Below are 19,760 nucleotides of genomic sequence, written 5' to 3'. Positions count from 1 at the left end.
CCCCCCCCCCCCCCCCGGCCCCGCTCCCCGGCCGCGGTGGCTCCGCACTGTCCCCGCACCGGCGGCCGCCGCTCCCCGGCCGCGGCGCAGTCAGGGCTGACCCGGTATGCGGAAAGGAGCCGGGGGTGGGATTTCGAGCACTTTTCTCTGTCATTGGTTAATATTTTATTCTGTTGACATGTTTTCTTACTGCCGATGCTTCCGACACCTTCTTCTTTTTTTTTTTTCTTTCTTTTTTTTTTTTTTTTCCCTTTTCCCCTCTCCCCCCCCCCCCCCCCTCCTCGCCCCCCCCTTCCCCCCCGCGCCCGGAGCTTGGCCGGAGCTGTCAAAACCACGCCTATGCAGATCCACAATTGGTCTGAAACGCGTAAAATCAGCAATCAAGGGGGCTTGGCTCATTAGCGGGCGGATCAGAGCAGGAAGGACATGTGAGATAGTCACAGTTTTACAGAGATCACGACAAGATCTAACCGTTTCCACGCGGGCTCCTTGAGCCATGAGCAGCCCTCGCCCGAGCGCCGGCCGCGGGGCGCGCAGCGGTGCCGGGGCGCAGGCCGGGCCCGCGGGGGTGTGAGGGCAGCGCGGCCGCCCCTGCCCGCGCCCCCGCCCCGCTCTCGGCGGTTCAGCGCCGGGAAGGACTTCGCCGGGAGGGCTTTTTGCCCTCGCTCGCTCTCCCTCGCTGCGACAACAACAACAAAAAATAAGGACCTACTGTCTCCCCTCCGCAGACCGGGAGTCCCAGGAGCCGGGAACTGCCTCTCGCTTTTTTTTTTCTTTTCTTTTTCTTCTTCTCTCTTTTTTTTTTTTTTTTTTTTTTTCCCGCCCCCACTCCGTGTTTTTGTGTGTTTTGCTTTTTTTTTTTTTTTTTTGTGCGCTTTTTATTTTTGTTGTTGATTTTTTCCTTCCTCTTCCAGAGACTCGAGCGAGTTCGCTGGACAGGAGAGACAAAAAATAATAATAATAATAACAATAACACACGCACACGTTTTTGTAAAGGGAATCCCTCTTTTTCTCCTGGATTTGTGGATGCACCGATGAGAGATCCAGCCTTCCCAGGGACTGCCATGGCTTACCACCCCTTCCACGCACCCCGGCCGGCCGACTTCCCCATGTCCGCCTTCCTCGCAGCCGCCCAGCCTTCCTTTTTCCCCGCTCTGGCTCTGCCTCCGGCGGCGCTGGCTAAGCCCATGCCGGACCCCGGGCTGGCCGGGGCGGCCGAGGCCGGGCTGCACGTCTCGGCCCTGGGACACCACCACCAGGCAGCCCATCTGCGCTCGCTCAAGAGCCTGGAGCCCGAGGAGGAGGTAGAGGACGACCCCAAAGTGACGCTGGAAGCCAAAGAGCTTTGGGACCAGTTTCACAAGCTGGGCACCGAGATGGTGATCACCAAGTCGGGAAGGTAAGAGCCGGCCCCGCGCAGCTCCGCGCAACCCGCCCGCACCTGCGGAGCTGCGCAGCGCTCTCGGCCCCCGGCCCCAGACCTTCCCCGCTGGTCGCCCAGCTCGCCCCGGGGAATTCACCGCGGGCGAGAGTCGATGGGGTTTCGATGCCGGCAGTTTTCGGAGGTATTTAACCCCCCCCCCCCCCCCCCGGCATATCCCCCCCCCCCCCTTATTACTTTTTAAAGCGCGATCCCAAATGAAATTTGTGCGCACTAATTGAGCGCCCGCAATCCCCCGCTGCATTTGTTTACGCCGCTCTCGGCGGCTCCTCGCCGCCCGCAGCTTTTCCTGCCCTTGCCAAACTTTCCCCGCCGCCGGGGTCGGCCCCGGCCCCAGAGGAGGCAGAAGAGAGCAGCGAGAACGGGCTCGGTGCGGGGATCCCCTTGGGTTCTGCCCCCTATTTCTTGGAAGGGGATTTGGAGCTTTTCCCCCTCTTTCTGCTCCTATGGGCGCAGCCGAGCGGGGTGAGAAGGAGCAGGGCCTGCCAGCCGTGCCAAAGGCTGGGAAGCTCCGGGGTGAGATGAAGACCCCCCCCCCCCCCCCCCCCAGCGTGGTTTCGGAGGGGCCGGGCCGGGCCGGGGGCCGCGGCCGTCGGGGGTCGCGCACCGGGCGGGAGGGCGCCGCGCCCTGCACCGCTGTGCGTCTCTCCGCAGGAGGATGTTCCCCCCGTTCAAGGTGCGGGTGAGCGGCCTGGACAAGAAGGCCAAGTACATTTTGCTCATGGATATAGTTGCGGCCGACGACTGCCGGTACAAGTTCCACAACTCCCGCTGGATGGTGGCCGGCAAGGCCGACCCGGAGATGCCCAAGCGCATGTACATCCACCCCGACAGCCCGGCCACCGGCGAGCAGTGGATGGCCAAGCCCGTCGCCTTTCACAAGCTCAAGCTCACCAACAACATCTCGGACAAGCACGGCTTTGTAAGTGTGGCCGCGGGGACGAGAGGAACTCCCGGGCGCGGACCCCCCGGGCCAGGCGCTGAGCCCGGCCCCGCTGCTCCCGAGGACGGTCGGGGGGAGCCGCAGGGCTTTACCGCCCCCCCGCCCCCCGGCAAAAGCACGCCCGGGCCCGGGCTGGACGGTGGGGCCTTGCCGGGCCTTGCAGCGGCCGGGCGTCTCGCAGCCCTCTCCGGTCCTTGCTCCCGGCCTCCCCGGGGACGGCTCCCCCCGGGGGGAACGGGGGCTGGGCTGCGGGGGGGCTCGGGGTCCCCTGGACTTCCGCATGCCTCCCCCCCCGGCCCGTCCTGCCGGCTCTGCCCGGCCGCGGGGCTCGGCGAGGAGCAGGAGTCGGGGAGGCTCAGCCCGGGGGGCACGGACGGGGCCGGGCCGGGGGCGGCGAGGGCAGCCCCGACGGGGCGGCCGGGCTGCGGGCTCTGAGACCGGGCAGGTACAGCCCCGAACCTCCCTGCGGGCCGGGCCGGGTCGAGCCGAGCCGGGCAGAGGGGTGCTGGAGGCGGCGGCACCTGCGCTGGGGTGCGCGGCCGGGAGCGGAGCCGGAGCCGTTGGCAGCAGCGGCTCCGCACCGGCTGCGTCTGAAAGGCTCCAAAAGCGTCTGTTTATTCCCCTATTGATCACATCTGCATCACCTCCCGGAGGGGAAAAAAAAATAAAAATAAATAAATAAAAAATCCATCCAAACAAAGAAAAAAAAGAGAGGGAGAGAGAAAGAAAGAAAGAAATGGAGGCGTGTTGGCAAGCTGCAGAAAGCAGGGGCAGGGCTGCAGGGGATCGGGGTCCTGCGTAAAGGCGGCGGGGGGGGAATCACAGTGAACGAGCGAGCTGTCTTAGCGTCTGGGTGAGCATTTGGGGCGATAAAGGGAAAGTTCCTCGGCCCGTCCTTATGCTCTGGGGACCGGCGGTCCTGAGGCCTCGGTGCTGCTCTGCCCGCAGCGCCCAGAGCGCGGCCAGGTGCGGGGAGCGACTCCCGAGAAACTTTTCTCCCCTCTCTCTTCTTATTTTTCTTCTTATTTTTTTAGGCAGGAATCGGTGTGTTTGTTAAATAATACATTGCGAGGCTATTTATAGGCAGCAAGGTAAATCGATAGCGAGGGAGTCTCATAAATAGCATTTTTTTTGGTACTGGGGAAAAAGTAGTTTGGTTCAGCGTTTTTAACGGTTCGCCTCCTTCAATTAAAGATTTCTGGTACGTGTCGTTGTCCAAAATCCGGAGTGTGTTAAATCTGGGAGATGAAGGTTTAGCCAGTGCCCATCTGGTCAGAGAGGGATGATTATTTTTTTTAAAGGAATGCAGATTTGCACGCCTGAATGAGACTTTTTTTTTTTTTTTTTTTTTTTTTTTTTTCACAATTTTCATGATAAATCCCGTCTAGATTATATCAATATAATAGCGACCCGACAGTTCATCAGCAGGTGATTATTGCTGGGGTTAGAAAAAGGGGGATTTTTTTTTATTGCCTTCTAAAACGAAATGAAGTGATAATTATTTAGCCATTTGGCCGGCGTTGTTTGATAATAATTACTCAAGCTTTCGCCGTTCCCCTACCAATTCCGGGCGGTGAGGGCTGCACGTCAGCCCGACCACAGCAGGTTGGGGAATTATTCCATCGCTCTCGGGCACGAAAATGTTGCCGGGGCGGGCAGTGAGGGCAGGGGCTCGGAAGCAGTCCCGCTCGCGGCTCGGGGGCTCCGCAAATCCTCACCGCGGTGGGCTTGGGGCGAGTTTTTAACAAAGCCGGAGGGGAGAGAATCTCTCTGGGTGTTGGCGAAGCTTTTCAGACACCTGGTTGGGAAAAAAAAAAAAAAAAAGTCTGTTCCTTCTGCAGCGTTGCTCTGAGCCATGAATTTAACATGGCTCTTGGTGAAACGCTCCTTTCAGGTTGCAGGCGCTGGCACGGCTTTCTGCTGCGCCCAACTGCAAATCTCGGATCTTTTTCATTTCTATTTATTTATTTATTTCGGTGGCGAGGCAGAGGATTTTTTTGAAAAGGACGGAACTATTAAAAGCGGCTAGAAATGTGTCGAAAATTCGCCACGCGTTTTCAGGGTTGCAATAAACCGGGGAGATGCCCGTCGCTGCTCTCCTGCCGTGCCTTCCCCAAGATGTTGCAGTGCCTGCCTTCCCCGTGACCTCCTTATTTGGGGGCAGATCGTGCAATGACATAAACAAAAAAGAAATCTCCCTCTTTGGCATCCGCCGGCATTCCTTCCTCACGCTGAATTATTAATATTATTTTTGGGGGGAGAAAAAAAAAAAAAGGGCAAATTTTTAGAGAGGTAGCCTGACTCGCGCGTGGCGCCGATGGGGACCCCGGGGCTGACCGCGGCCGCGGGCTGTGCTCTCTCGCCCCCCCAGACCATCCTGAACTCCATGCACAAGTACCAGCCCCGGTTCCACATCGTGCGGGCCAACGACATCCTCAAGCTGCCCTACAGCACCTTCCGCACCTACGTGTTCCCCGAGACCGACTTCATCGCCGTCACCGCCTACCAGAACGATAAGGTACGGCCGGGCAGCCCCTGCCCTGTCCCCATCCCTGTCCCCGTCCACCCCCCGTGTCCCCTCCTGGGCTCTTTGTGCGTGCTTCTGCCCAAAGCCGAGGGCTGCTGCAGGAGAGCATCGCGGGGAGAGTGGCCAAAAGGCAGCGACAGGAGGATGGTGATATCCCAAGCCCCCAGAGGAGGAGGCACCCTTCACCCTAATATCGTTATTAGTGCTATTAGTGCTATTATTAATTTCCCCCCGGGCTCTGTCGCACCTTTCCGCACCGCGGGAGCCTTTGCCGCAGGCCGAGGCTGAGGGCGAGGCTGAGGTTGCCCGGCCTGGGCAACCTCCTGGAGAAGGTGCCCTGGGCCCGGCAGGGGACGAAAAATAGAGCCAGAAAAAACAATTTTAGTTGCTTTCGTGATTTAGCGAGTGTCGCCCCTCGAGCAGGGGAGGCAGGAGCGCCCCGTGGGGAGCACGGAGCCTCCACCGGCCCCTCCAAGAGCTGCGTGCGCGCGTGTGTTTTAACCCAAAAGCTGACCCCCACCTCCACCCCTGGCTGCTGATGCTAATTGACAGCTCTGTCTGAGGGTCCTGGTGGGCTTGTTTCCCTCGTAAAGTTTATGGCGAAGAGTCACAATCGATTAAAGAGCACTTTGTCTGCTCGCCCGCCGCTGGCTGCCGGTGGGCTCCGTCGGGCGGCAGCGGCCGGGGGCCCCGTCGGGCGCGGCCCGGGGGCGGCCGGGGCCGGGCAGACATGCATTTTTAAAGCGCCCCTCTCGGGGCCGTATTTCAGAGACATGCATTATTGAGCGCCCTAATGTCGCCGGCCCCAGAAGCCCGTCGCGGGGAGGGATAAGAATAGCTTTTAACCAGCGCAGCGCGGCTCAGTCGCCATCTTCCCTCCGGGGGGCCGTGAAAAATAACTTCCTATCATTAAGACGCTATTAATAATTCAAGCGAAACCTCAGCATCATTTTTAATAAAGCATGCGGTGTGTTAAACCGGGGACGCTGCGCCTTTCGCAGCGAGCCCGGCCCGGCCGCGACCCGGCTCTCCCCGACGGCCCCCGGGGAGCGGGGCCAGGGTCTCTCGGGGGGCGGCCAGGGTGTCACGCAGCCCCCTCTTCGTGTCCCCGCAGATCACCCAGCTGAAAATCGATAACAACCCCTTCGCCAAGGGCTTTCGGGACACGGGCAATGGCCGGCGAGAGAAGAGGTAAGGGGATCCCCCCCCCCGTTCAGCGCTTCCCACCCCCCTCTCCCCGCTCCCCGCACCGCTCCGCACCCGCGGAGGGCCGGGGCTGAGCGCTGCCTCTCTGCCGCCAGGAAGCAGCTCTCGCTGCCGTCCCTGCGGATGTACGAGGAGCCCTGCAAGCCCGACCGCGACGGCGGCGAGTCGGACGCCTCCTCCTGCGAGCCGTCGGCGGTGCGAGACGCCCTGCACTCCCCCGTGGGAGCCCTCCCCAGCCCCCTGCGCCTCAAGGGCAGCGGCAGAGGTAATGCAACAGCCCCAAATTCCCTTTCCAATCCCCCTCTTAAATCCCCTTCTCCAGTTCCCCCCTCCCCAATCCCTCTATCCAATCCCCCCCCAATCCCTGCCACGCCGTCGGGGCCGAGCTTGCACCCTCTCACCCCCCGACGGCAGGGCCACGCACCCCATTGCACCCCATCGTGGGGAGGGCTGGGGACAGCCGGGTTCCCCAAACGGCCGCGGCTTTCAGCGAGCCCCTCATCTGCTCGGGGTCCCCTGTAGGGCACGAGTAGGGGGCTTCCAAAGCTCCCCCCCCTCGGGGCTGGCAGGTTCCTGTGGGGCGGGCGGCAAACTGCGCCCACAGGGGGAAGGTGCGGATGGGCACGGGGGAGCCGAAGGGTTGAAACGACAGGATAGATCCAGCGAGCAAATGCGAATGGCATTTAGGGTTTGCAACATTTTCCTGTTTATACGTTAGTGTAAACAAGAAGGAAAGGCGAGGCAGGCCGTATGCTATATGCGGCTGTCCGGCGCGCCTCGCTGCTGCGTCGCCCTGCCTTTCATGGCTCACTCAGTGCCCTGCGGGGGAAAAAAAAAAAAAAAAAAAAAAAAAAAAGATTTAATACGTTTGAAAGGGAAAAAAATGTTATAACTCCAGGGCTTAAAGCTAGTAAATGAAAATAAACCAGCAGTTCCCACGTAGCAGTTTTTAGATGCTGGATTTTGTCTTGCCGCACTATCAATCTGCTGCTCTTTAAACTTTCCACCAACCCAATTCCCTGCAAACCTTCATCAAAACTGCAGGTCCCCCCCCCCTCCCAAGCTGGTGGGAGGGTTTATTGCACCCCTCTCCTCTTTCAAAGGCTTCCCAGAATATTCACCCCAGCCTGCAGAGCCTCACCTAGCCAGCACCGAAGGCTTTTTTCCATTGAGCCGGAGCTGGTCAGGCACGGCGCGAGCGGGGTGCGGTGCTGGGGTGCAACGGGGCCCCGCTCCATGGCAGGCTCTGCTCCCTGTGCCCTCCCCATCCCCTCGCCTCTTTTTCCCCTTCCTCCTGAGAGCTCGGTGCCTTTTTTAAATTAAAGCCCTCTTAGCGAAGCCTGCAGCATACCTCTTTCCTTAAAACTGCCTCCTTAACCTGACTCAACCTGCACATTTGGAATAAATCCACGGAGCGCTGTTGATCAGCTCCATGTAATTAAATATATACAGGACCATTTCCTCCAGCGCTGTCCACCCGCCTGCGCTCTCTTCATCTCCCGCTCCACAACCCGCTTTGAGTTTGCAGCTAACGAGAACGATGCTGTCATAGATTTTGGTCCTCCATCCAACATGTTTTTCCTGTTTGGCAGAGCAGCAGCACTGCTGTTGTCAATCCCCTTTCCCCGCGGTGACCGTGGCACAAGGGCCTGTTTCTGCCCTCTCTCCTTATAGTGTTCCTCCTGTTAATGATGGCGGGGGCTTTAATTCACCTTGATTCAAGGGTGAAAGACCCTCTCCTCTCCTCCCCGGGCTGTTCCTAAACCTCTCCGTCCCTTTGCAGAGGAGAAACCGGGGGCCGACAGTGATGCGGAGGTGGAGAAGGCACCTGAGGAGCGGCCGGTGGCCGCCAGCCCAGGCGGGGAGGACGCAACACCCCGCGGCAGCCCGCGGTGCCCGGACGAGCGGAGCAAGGAGAGGCGAAGCCCGGAGAAGGCCAAGGACGGCACGTCCCCGAGGGAGGGCCCCGGCGAGGGCCTGTTTGGTGCACGGGGCCTGGAGAAGGACAAGGTGGAAGGGCGGAGGAAAGAGCCGGAGCCGGGCAAGAAGGACGCGGAGGGTGGCGGGCTGGGCAAGGAGGCCTTTGCCCCGCTGATGGTGCACACGGACAGCCCCCCGCACCTGAGCGCTGGGCACCTGCAGAGCCTCGCGCTCTCCGGCCTCCACGGGCAGCAGTTCTTCAGCCCCCTGGGCGCGGGGCAGCCCCTCTTCATCCACCCAGGACAGTTCGCCATGGCCCCCGGTGCCTTCTCGGCCATGGGCATGGGACATTTGCTGGCCTCGGTGACCGGCGGGGGCAGCCTAGAGAACGGAGCCCTCTCGTCCGCCCCGGGCACGGCGGGGACGGCCACCCCCTTCCCTTTCCACCTCTCCCAGCACATGCTGGCCTCTCAGGTAAGCCTCCACATGTCCCTGTCCTGATCCTTGCTGTCCTGCCAGGCCCTGGGCCCTACTGGAATCCTAGAATTATAGTCTCTCCTCCTCATCATCCTTCCCCAAAACTCCCTGAACTATCTGAGTGCTGCACGGACACAGGCCTGGCCAGCGTTGCCCCCCCACACGGAGTGGCCCCACTGTGGCTCTCGTGGGGTCAGCAGCTGTTGGTGCCCCAGCCTCCTGCATGGCCCCTGCAGGCTGTGGGAACAGGGTGTGACACCCCATGGGGCCCTGGATGCACTGCCTGGTGTGTCACGGGCAGGACGTAGGGGGGCACTTGGATTGATGGCCCCAGAGCTGGCGTGAGGAGGAATCCTGATTCTTTTGTGGCTGTCATGGGTTCCACCACAGGCAGGGGCAGCGTTGGCAGCGGCAACCCTGGCCCACTGCCCTGGCCTGGCTATTCCCATCGAGCAGCCCCCATCTCCCCACCAGCCCCAGAACAGTTCCGTGACACCCACTCTTGTCTAACCTCTTCCAGCCCCCATGATGAAACCCATAAGGACATCTTTGAGCACACCTAATTTATCGGACTGGCTTACCAACATGTTTTAATGTGGTTAGAGGCCAGAAATGCTGTACAGCCAGGGACATGGAGCATGTGGGGGCATGGCCAGGCTCAGCCCTGAGGTTCTGTACTCCCTGGTGGGTCTGTGCCCGATGGTACCAACCCCTTTTGGATGGTGGACCCCAGCCGTACCCCTCCTTTAGCTACCCCACCATGGACAACACCAAGGTGTCCCAGCTTTGCCTTGGCTTTCTGGATGACCAACGCAGCACGGCGTGGCTCTCACCCCCCTCTCTCTCTCCGCAGGGAATCCCGATGCCCACCTTCGGCGGACTCTTCCCCTACCCCTACACCTACATGGCGGCAGCAGCGGCGGCCGCCTCGGCCATGCCGGCCACCAGCGCCGCGGCCGCCGGGCCGCTCTCCCGCAACCCTTTCCTGGGCAGCAGCCGGCCCCGCCTGCGCTTCAGCCCCTACCAGCTCCCGGTCACCATCCCGCCCAGCACCAACCTGCTCACCACCGGCCTCCCCACCAGCCTCAACCCCGGCTCCGAGGGCTCCAAGGCGGGCAGCAGCCGGGAATCCAGCCCCCTCCCCGACATGCCCCTGCACAAGGGGAGCAGCCAGCGACCCACCGCCTCCCCCAAGGGCTCCCTGAAGGAATCCCTCAATGAACTGCAGAACATCCAGAGACTGGTGAGCGGGCTGGAGAGCCAGCGGGAGCTGTCGCCCGGCAGGGAGTCCCCCAAGTGACCGACGGGGCGGGCAACGAGCCTGCCCCCCGCGGGGCTGAGAAGCACTGGTATTTTGTACAGCACAGTATAAATATTTATTAAAGAGCAGGGGGTGGGGGCGGCTGGGGTGAGGGGTGCTGGAGCAGGGGGGAAGGAGCCCTGCGGGCGACATGGCCCTGCCGCCGAGGAGCCAGGAGCAAGAGAGGGAGCGTGGGGCTCACCCACCCCCTTGGGTGAGGGTCTGGGAGTTGTTCCCCCCTCTCCCGGTTGCCCCCCGTTCCCCTGAGCTCCCCCGAGAGGGGCACGGGGCGGCTCTCCGGGGGACGAGCTGATGCGGTGGCACCCGACGGGTGGCAATGGATGGGGTGAGCCTGTGAGCCCCACAGGAGGCGAGTGGGGCCGAAACCTCATCTGTGCAAGGGGGGGTGGAGGGAGGGAGGAAAAATTGATTCAAAAAAAAAAAAAAAAAAAAAAAAGAATTAAGGAAGGAAACACGGGAAACAAGCCGTCTCGGCAGCCGCCGCAGAGCTGCGCAGTCACCGCCACGCAGAGCTGGTACCGGCCGGGGGGGAGCCCCGCGGGTACCAGGGCAGATATTTATGAAATAAATGGTAATTTGTGTAAATAAGCTATAAGGATCCCAGAATATGCAAATTGGTATTAATTTATTCAGAGTTGTACATTGGTGTGTACATAATATTTAGAGTTTAACTCATCGCATTTAAGTTTTTTTTTTTTTTTCATTTTACATGAACATATATATTGTAAATGAAAACTATTTAGCTCTTTGTGATTGAAGGAGATATTGGTTTCTTTAACTGTGTTTTAAAATATTGTTTATCCCGCCTGTTCTCTAGGACAATCATGTGCCACCGGTAGAACAATTTTTGGAAAGCGAGAGTTCAATTCTTTAACAGACTTCTGCAAGAAAAAAAAAAAAAAAAAAAAGAAAATAATAATAATAATAAAAAACTAAAAAACGTACGAATCCAAAATGTACTAAAATCTCTCTCTACAGTGCGGGGTATAGAGAATGCAGGAATAAACCTCAGGTTTTTATTTTTCACTCCAGAACAAAAATAAAAAAGTATAATAAATTTAAATATCACAGGACTGTGCTCTATATTTGTTTTAAAATAAAAAGATACATGATTTGAAACGTGCTGGTTACTCGGGTGTCTGTCTGTTCAGTTTTGATGAATTCTCTCACATCTTTCAATAAAAAAAATACTCCGAGAAGCCCTGTCGGCTCCCGCCTCTTTCATTTTCGCCTCTGCAGCGGGAGCGCGCCCAGGGCCGGGCTGCCCCGTCGGGGCCGGCTCCCTCCGCAGGTGCGGGGCTGGGGGGCGGAGGATGGGAGTGCCCCGACGTGAGCCCGGCCACCCCAGCGGAAAACTCTGCCGCCGGTTGTTGGTTTCAGGAGGGCCGCCCCTTCGAGCCGTGCCCGTCCCGTCCCGTCCCGTCCCGTCCCACAGGTGCGGAGCGGGGCCCTGCCGGTACGGGGCGCACGGAGCGGGGCCGGGGGCCAGGCACCGGCACCGGAGGGGGGAGGCGGCTCCGGTACCGTCGGGGGGATCTGCTCCGTGCCGCCGTCGGGGCCGTGCCCGCGGGACGCCGGCCGCTCCCGGAGCCTCTCGGCGGCGTTGCGGGGAGCGAAGGAGGCCGGCCCCGGCAGCCCTTTTCCTCACCAATTACCCTTCTCCCGGGCCGAGGAAGATTTATGGGCCCGGCGGCGGGGCGGGGGCGCGGGCGCGTCCCCGCTGGGTGCGGGCTGCGCAGCGCCGTGCGCAGGGCTCCCTCTGCCGGTGCCGCCGCGCTCCCGCTGCTGCCCGGCCCCGACGGGGCGCGCCGAGACCCCGGCTCCTTGTCTTCCCCCCCCAGCCCCTAAAAGTGCTCCGGGGCCGGGATCCCCGACGGGGGCAGAGGAGCCGCTGCTCTGGGCTGAGCACCGCGGCCGTTTCCGCCGGTGTGGGGACCGGCAGGGCAGGGGCCTCTTGAACACGAGGAGGGAAATGGAGTTGCCAAAAATAGGCTCGCAGGGCTACTTCCGATTAAACACATCACAGGAGGAGCACCAGCTCGACGGGCTCTGTTTTTAGTGACGCAAGGGGCGCGGCCGGTGCCGGGGTGTGGTGGTGGGGGGGCTCTCCCCCCCCCCCCCCCCCCCCAGAATGCTCCCCACCGTGCTGCGTGCAGGAGGAGCTGCATCGAGGTGAACACAGCAGGAAGGTGATGGAGATTTGGGGGCCTCAGAGGTGTAAATGGTGCTTCCCCCTAGGGCCCTGGGCCCTGGCCTGCTCAGGGGGCATGGGGCTGCCCTTCCCTGGGGAGGGAGAAGTGCTGAAAGCAGAACGGGGCTGGGATAGTGACCCCTGGGGACAAGTGACCTCTGGGCATGGTGACCTCTGCCCACAGGTGGGGAGCAGGGCCAAGTCCCTGACAGCCATGGGTGGCTGGGCAGGAGCTGAGGCCAAACTCTGGCGTGAGAAACTCCCTTCCCGACACAAGGTTCTCATCCAGACACTAAACCTGGAGGTTTCTGCCCCATTTCATGGGCCCAGTGACCAAACCCAGGCGGATCTGGCTGCCCAGCTCCGTGCAGCACCACAACCCCACTGTCAGGGGCTGGCACCCAAGCAGTGCACCCAGCAGACACCACAGCATCTCTGGGTGCAGGCCCTGCTGCGCTGGTCCCATGAGTTACCCTGCTGCCACCACACTCCCTGGGCACGTTGCGTCCCTGCTGTGTGGCAGGAGGGGGTACACCTGCAGCACTGCCTGCTTGGGATGAAAGGGGGTATGTTGCTTTTTGTCCCTGCGGTGTGGGGTTTATAGGTGCTGGCATCTTCCATACCCGAGGGAAAACGCAGCTGGGGCAGCACCAGAGCCCCCAATTACCCGTGGGGCCCCCGCTCCGCCCCGCAGGACCCCTGCACACCTGGGCAGGGCACGGCCCTGACGGCAGCTGCCGGCCCCGCACCTGCCCCAATTTATGGGGCACTGTGGGCACTGCCTCCCCTTGTGCTGCTGCTGCTCAGCCCAGCCAGGTCAGTGCTCTGTGGCTGCGCTGCTTCTGCTCCCTTTTGGCCTCATTTTGGTTCCTCCAGCCCTGTAGCGTGTGGTTTGGGGGGGGGGGGGGGCTGAGCCCCAGAAGGGCTGCTTGCCCGTGCTGCAGGCTGCTCAGATGTGTCCCCCCAGGTCCCCTCCCCAGGTTCTTCCCCCAGCACTGGTGTCCCAGAGGCCTCGCAGCCCCAGGGATGCGAGGGATGAAGCTGCTTCGGGGCTGTTCCTCCTGGGGAGAGCTCCCAGCACTGCTTTGATCTGTGGGGGTGCCCAGGGGTTTAGAAACGTTATCAAGAAAAAAGAAAAAGAAAAAGCAGCTGTTTATTGTGCTGCAAAGCTCCCTGCTAGCCGCAGGCAGTGTTTGCTCCATCCCTGCTATAGGGGCAGGGTGGGAAAGGGGAAAGGGCAGTCTCTCGGTTTATTCCTGTTGTTTACAGCGGCGGGTGACGGCAAGGGAAAGCCGGGCCCCCCGCCCTGCAGTGCCCCCCCCGGGCCTTTTCCCAGACCTTCCCGGGAGGAGCCCGGCAGCCCCCGGCTCCGCACACCCGACGGGGCGGGACGGGGGCGCCCCCACCATGCACCTCGCCCGGCTCCTTCCCTCCCGTCCCTGCCGTGTCCCCTCCTGGGGGGGCTGCACGGAGCCAGCCCCGCAGGGAGGCAGCGGGCAGGAGCCGGGCCCGGTTCCTCCCGGTGCCGCCGCCAGGTGGTGCCGTCGCTCCGCGCCGCGGGGCGGCCCCGACGGGGCGGCCGGGCCGGGGGTGGTCGCGCTGCTCACCCCGACGCCGCTCCCCGGTTCTGGCCGTGGTTTTGCCCAGGGTCCCCACTTTGCTCCTACGGCCCCCGCGGCAGGTGTGTGTGTTTGTGTGGGGCAGCAAAGGCTGGCTCAGAGGCATCTAAGTGTGAGCAAGCCCCTAGAAGCAGAGCGGGGATGGGCTGCCTTCTGCTCGCTGCTTTGTTTGTTGCCTGGAGTATTGAGGGGTGAAATCATGCAAGAAAGGCCCTTTCTTTCCTTTTGTTCCCCTGTCCGGTTGGCATCGCTGTGAGCAGTGACACGAGCGCAGGTACAGCTGTCCTTGGGTTCCCACTGAATTCTGCAAAAGGTTCAGCCTCGGGCCTGGCGTGCTCTGTAATTCTTAGGAACCGAGATCTAATTAAAATGAGACAGCGCTGTCAGGGGACTGCCTAATTGTCTTTGCCAAATGACCTTGTGGGGATCTTGGCTCGGCTCCCAGCACAAAGGTGTTGTCAGCGCAAAATCCTGTGCGGTTCAGGAGAATCAGCTAAAGACTTTTGGGAAATAATTCCCCAGGCTGGGAAATAACGAGCTGGGGGGAGCTGGTGTGGTGCTTCCCATCTCACTGCCCTCGGCCCAGGTGATCTCAGGGCATGGGGGTACCCTCCTGACGGCTTTAAAAGAGAAATCACATTCATCGGGGATCAATCAGGGTGAATACCAACAGGTGTCCGTGGTGCTTCCCTCTGCTCCCTCTAGTGCTAAATATACGCAATCCCTCACCACGTCATTGGGGAGGGAAGGTGATTTGGCCATTAAAAGCCTCAAAAAAATGTCTGGGAGCCCTGGGTGCTGGATCCAGCCCTGGGATCTTGTTCAGCTCCCCACCAGCAGCCAGGGCTCAGTCCCATGTTGATGGGCCCAGCACTGCAGAGGACCCAGGCAGCGTCACCCCTCACCCCCACAGAGCCCCCCCAGCCTTGGGGCAGTTTTGGGGGCAGGATCTGGCCTGGCCCCTGGGCAGCAGGGAGAGCTGGCCTCCACGAGAGGGAGTGTTTGCAGGGGTTTTCATCCCAGCTGTGTATACAGACGTATGTGTATGTATATATATATATATATTTATTTTCCTTTCCCAGTTGTTGTTTTCAAGCAGGGACTCGTCAGGGTGGGCAGCTGGGGTGGCCGGAGCCCCCTGCGTGCGTGAAGCCCCCTGTTTCTGTTTTCCTGTGGTGGGGGAGAACTGGGTCAAAACCTCATCTTTTTGGAGAAAACTGTCATGCTGCTGTGTGCAGAATGTTGGTGACACCGTGGGAAGTCCTGCTCCTTCCCAGGGCAGGCAGCAGGGTCCTGTCCCCATGTCACACCATGGGGACGTCTTCCTCCTTCTGGGGTGACTGGTCCCCTATTTTGGGACTCCACCAATGCCTGTAATGCCCCCCCCAGCATGAGGAAGGTCTGGCTGAGATTTTCCAAGTGACTGCCATGAATGATGTGGCCCAAAGTCCCCTTCCTGTGGGTGCAGGATCAGGCCCTGCTTGGCTGCGTGGTTTGCAAGGAAGATGCACAACGGGCCTGAGCCTCCCCGGGAACCTCTCCCCCCCCCCGTCCCTGGAGCTTCCCAGTGCTCAGCCTGCCCTATCTGCAAATTGCAGAGCAGATTATCAGCGAGCACTGCGGAGATTAGAGCCCCGTATTTCTGTCTGCTTCCCCCAGAGCCAGGGAGGCCCGGGCTGAGGCTGGAGCAGACTCTTTGGCACCACGGGGCTGAGTGCTGGGGTAACCTTGTCCTTTTCTGGGAGCTCCTCGAGGAGGGTTCAGACAATTTTCAATTAAGGAAGAGGGAGAGAGAAAAAAAAAAAAAAAAGAGGAAAGAACACACCACAACAGCTGAGTCTATCAGGGCTGTGGGAGGAACGTGAGGCACATCCATGGGAAGCTGCAGGCTGAGCCCCACGGGCAGGCAGCGAGGTGTTGCTGGGGTCTGACCAGGGTGCAGGAAATCCCCAGTCTGGGACGGAGTGCAAAGCCCATAAATGGTGGATTTATTTTTCCTTTCGTGAGGTGGGATATGGAAAAGCCCTGAGCTGCTTTGTGGGTGCCCAGCAGTGAGCGTGGGCACAGCTTGGCAGAGCCCAGCGCGGCGCAGGGAACGATGCTCAGCACACTGGGGGTGGGGGTTCCTGAGGGTGTGCTGGGAATTTATGTGAAGATGGAGGTCTGTATGCTGGGTTCTCCAAGCAAATGTCAGATTTTGGGGGTGTACAGATGAGCAGCGACTTTTCAGGGCCAGCCCGGTGCCGTGGGCTGGGAGCAGGGAGCCCTGATGAGCCCTAATGGCTTAATGGGCTTAGTGTGGGGTTGTTCTTCTAAACAATCACGTGCATTAGTGCAAATCTCATTAGATCCCTGTCTCCTGCGCTCCTAATGCCAGGGCACCCGTCACCGGGTGGGAGCGCAAGGAAGGGCCTGGGGGCGAGGGGGTTCCAGGGAGCCCCCAGCTCCTCCTGGCTGCTCTCAGAGCTGTGCCCATTGAACCTAATGGGAGGAGGAATCCAAATTGAGGAGGTTAAAAAAAACCTGAGGCTGGTTTTTCCATCTCTGCTGCAGCCTCACCTTGGGGCAGAGCAAGGCTGGGAGCCGCCAAGGGCTGGGGCAGGCAGCGGAGCTTGAGAAAGGCGCTCCCCGGGGAGCGGGGCTCTGGCAGAGCAGCCCAGGAGAAGCGAGCCTGAGAACAGCAGGCTTGGCCCTGCAGTCACCCGTTAGATGCGTTTCCGGCTGCTTTTCATCTCACTCCGAGTTTAAAAGCCATCTCTTCCAGCACTGATGCTGCCGCCAGCCCCGGCATGGCTTCAAAGCGGGGCTGTCGCGGGGGGAGAGGCGCCGGCAGGACGGGGAGGCTGCGGCCCCCCAGCCCCTGGGGCAGAATCCTGGGGCACAGTGGGTGCTGGCAGCACCCGGCCCCTGCACCCCCACCATGTGCCAGCCTGGTGTGGCTCCGTGGTGTCCCATGAAGAGCTGTGAGCTGTCCCCAGGGGCACACTGAAGGCTCGTCCCTGGTCCCCCTGTTCCTGGGCTGGCTGCAGGCTCTGCTGGTGCTGCTCCTTCTGCACACCCCTCTTGTCCCCTCCCCTGGCTCAGCCCGGGTAGTGTCTGAGCCTGGGTCTGGTGACCTCTGGAGTTTTGTCTGCTTTTTACATTCACACCTGCATTTCTTCTTCTCCCCACTTGTGCTCTGCGACGTGGCTGGGGACGAGCAGCAGGAGCAGTCGGTGACACCCAGTGCCACATACCCGATGCAGGGGGACGTGGGGGTATTGTACAGTGTGTCTGTGGGGTTAGGAATGCAGACCACCTGGCAATGAGGGGATGGCAGGAGCTGTGACGGGGTGGCTGCTGGTGTGATTCTGCACCTCCCAGGCTGAGCGATGCCTCTTGGGTCCCCTCTGTCACCAGGGGGACATCGCCTGGGGGCTCTCCTGAGGTGTGCCAAGGCTCAGGATGGTGTGTGCTCCATCCTGGGTCCTGCAGGAGGAACTTCTCCCCGAAGGTGCTGCTGTGGGCAGGAGCTGAGGATCTGAACTCCGTGTTTTAGTTTGGAGGCAAGACCTGAATCGAGCTGCTGGCAATTCCGGCGGATTTAACGGAAAGACTCTTGGAGTCAGCGGTCGTATTTTCTCTTCCTTTTTGGCTCTTTCTCAAGGAAGAAATACCAGATACGTGGCGCACTTATGGCATGAGCAGTGTCTGCCCTGTGGGGACAAGCTCCCCAAAAACCAAACACTTGGAGGAAAAGGGGCATCCCCTGCCTGAGCTGGGCAGCACAGCGAGCAAGGGCCCAGGCACAAGAGCCACCTGCGTGAGGATGCTGCGCTGTTTTTTCCCCTCCTGAAGAGGTGGAGGAATGCTCGGAGGATGAGCAGCAAACCTTGGGCTGAAACTTGCTGCCCAGAATGCTTCTTGGCCTCGATGTGTCTGCTGAGCACTCGGGTGTGATGCTCTGGTTTTTCCAAGAGCTCTTGCTTCAGCAAATCTGTCAGGAGGAAAGTGCTCGCTGCCCGGTGACAAAACGCATTCTTGAGATGGAAAAAGCTTTTTTCAAGGAAAACATGACATTTCAATGGAAAAGTAACTTTGCATGCTGTTTCTAATTTTAAAGCTCTGCCTTGGAATGCTCCCATGGACTTTGAAATCAGAGCTGGCCCTTATGCTTTCCAGGTTTTATCCACCTTTCCCATATAATTTCAAATTGCTCCCTCTGTTAACGAGACAATATTAATTCTGCCTTGGATTTTGCATAGATCACTTCCAAAGCACAGCTTTCTTTATCCCATCCCTTACTTTTTTCCAGCTCTCCCTATAAATACGTTCATGCCCCAGCCCAGGAAGTGCACAAAGCCCTGTACCTGGCCAATGCCTCCTGGACGGACAGATGGATGGATCCTCTTCCCAGTCTTGCTGCTCACTGAAATTAAATCTTATGGACACGTGCTTCAAATCTGCTCGTTTATAAAGAATTTCATCCCTGTTAAGCATGCTCGCGCTAATTTTCCCTGTTAATCTGACTTGTGTCGTGGGAGAGAAATGCAGGTGGGTTTTTCCCCCAGTATTTCGAGTGATCCCAATCCATCCCTGCTTTGCTGGGCTCGCTCAGAGCCTGGAGCCGAGCTGGGGCTGCGCCAGGCGCTGCAGCAGGACGGAGCCAGCAGAGGGAAGGCGAGAGCGCGGGATGCAGCTTCCCTGCTCCGCAGTCATCAGGAGAGGGAAAAATGGCCACTGGATGCCTATTATTTTTTTCTAAATAACTGTGATCTAATCAAGCTAACGAGCAATGCAGTCTGCAGCCATCCACCTGATAGCTGTGTCAGAGGAAGCAGCTGGTCCTGCAGGTGTCTCCCCATCCACAAACCTGGCTGTGGGGCTCCCACCAGCTGGCAGCTGCAATTCTCATCCAATGCCCAGTGTCATCACAACCACAGCCCCACCAGTACCTATGCCACTGCCTGCTCCTGCCCCTCATCCACCTTGATGTGTGAGCATTAAACCATTGTACCAACAGCCGAACCATCCTGGCTTGTGCAGAGCATCCCTGCTGTCCCATGTGCCATGCTTAGCCATGGGGACACAGCCATTTCGGGGCTGAGAGCCACCAGAAAAGTCCTGCAGTGCCCGGCTCCCACTGGTGTCACCGCTCTGGGACACAGGAGGGGTGACAGGGCCCTGGCCCCAGGTGACAGGGTGGTGGTGGTGCTGTGTGTGCAGTGCCCTGGGCAGCTCTCTCCTGGCCCAGGTCCTGAGTGCCCAGATCCAGCTCCAGGGATGTTCAGGAATATATTTAGGAATATTTACTCTGGAAGATGGGATCGTGGTGCTGCTCCAAGCTGTCCTTTTAGGTGAAGCGCAAACAGGTTCGTTTAAACAAGGTCATCCCTTTAACAGGTTTAAGTGGGTTTCACTGTAAAATAAATTTATTTCAACAAAACCTTTTTTGATAAATTAAACCAGCCCCACTCTGTATATAATTTCTATAAACAGTCTTCTCTAATGTTTACCTAACCTGGGCACACAGAAACTCTTGCACATTAAATATTAGATGAAAAGGAGCTATGAAAGCTTTACATACTTTTTTTTTTTTTTTTTTTTTTACAAACAACACCCGGGGGGGGGGGGCAAGAAAGCCAGCGTGCCATGGGAAAATACTGTGCTGCTTTTGAGCTGGGGCTCTGCAGGCTCCTGCTGAAGGAGGAGGGCATCAGCCCCATCCGTGCTGGTGTGTTAGGGGTTGGTTCCTGGGGATGTGGCCTCGGGCAGAGCTCGGGTGGGTTTTGGGTGCATGGTGCTGTGCGCCAGCGCCCATCCACACGCATCCCTGGGTGCTCAGAGCCTGGTGTCTCAGTGGTTTGTTTCCCTCTGTGGTGGGTTGTGGGGTGCTTCTGAGCCCAGGAGCCTCTCGCTGCCTTCACCAGCCTTTTATTTTATTTTATTATTATTATTATTATTATTATTATTTTGTGGATTATTGATGGAGGAGCATCTCTGCACCCTGGGGACGGGAGAGCAGAGAAGTGCGTGTGAGGGAGGGTGATGGGGTATTTCGGGCTGTGCTGGTTTACACGCTGAGTAATTTGGATGCTTTCCTTTGATTGCCCTGATACTGAGCACTGCTGGGAAA

The 19,760-nt window shown here is 59.2% G+C and overlaps 1 protein-coding gene and 1 long non-coding RNA gene across 2 annotated transcripts; both read left to right on the top strand.

Moving 5' to 3' along the window:
* Window positions 1-830: 830 nt before the first annotated feature.
* Window positions 831-11,034, top strand: TBX2 (T-box transcription factor 2). Its single transcript, XM_035343354.1, has 7 exons — window positions 831-1,399; window positions 2,096-2,363; window positions 4,756-4,902; window positions 6,026-6,102; window positions 6,213-6,382; window positions 7,901-8,511; window positions 9,368-11,034. The coding sequence occupies exons 1-7, from the start codon at window positions 1,035-1,037 to the stop codon at window positions 9,812-9,814; spliced, it is 2,085 nt and encodes a 694-aa protein (XP_035199245.1). The 5' UTR covers window positions 831-1,034; the 3' UTR covers window positions 9,815-11,034.
* A 1,691-nt stretch (window positions 11,035-12,725) lies between these two features.
* On the top strand, window positions 12,726-19,191 carry LOC118176387. Its single transcript, XR_004755387.1, has 2 exons — window positions 12,726-12,842; window positions 17,940-19,191. It is a non-coding gene; the product is annotated as an uncharacterized LOC118176387 (long non-coding RNA).
* Window positions 19,192-19,760: the final 569 nt, after the last annotated feature.

This window comes from Oxyura jamaicensis, chromosome 19 (genome assembly GCF_011077185.1).
Source record: "Oxyura jamaicensis isolate SHBP4307 breed ruddy duck chromosome 19, BPBGC_Ojam_1.0, whole genome shotgun sequence".
NCBI lineage: Eukaryota > Metazoa > Chordata > Aves > Anseriformes > Anatidae > Oxyura > Oxyura jamaicensis.
Note: the sequence above shows the minus strand (reverse complement) of the source record. Positions and strands in the feature narration are given on the sequence as shown.

Bases quoted from the DNA above. Each gene is read 5' to 3' on its own strand.
- TBX2 (XM_035343354.1), top strand. From the start codon at position 1,035: ATGAGAGATCCAGCCTTCCCAGGGACTGCCATGGCTTACCACCCCTTC. The intron at 1,400-2,095 runs GTAAGAGCCGGC...GTCTCTCCGCAG, and splicing joins GTGATCACCAAGTCGGGAAG to GAGGATGTTCCCCCCGTTCA. The intron at 6,383-7,900 runs GTAATGCAACAG...GTCCCTTTGCAG, and splicing joins CCTCAAGGGCAGCGGCAGAG to AGGAGAAACCGGGGGCCGAC.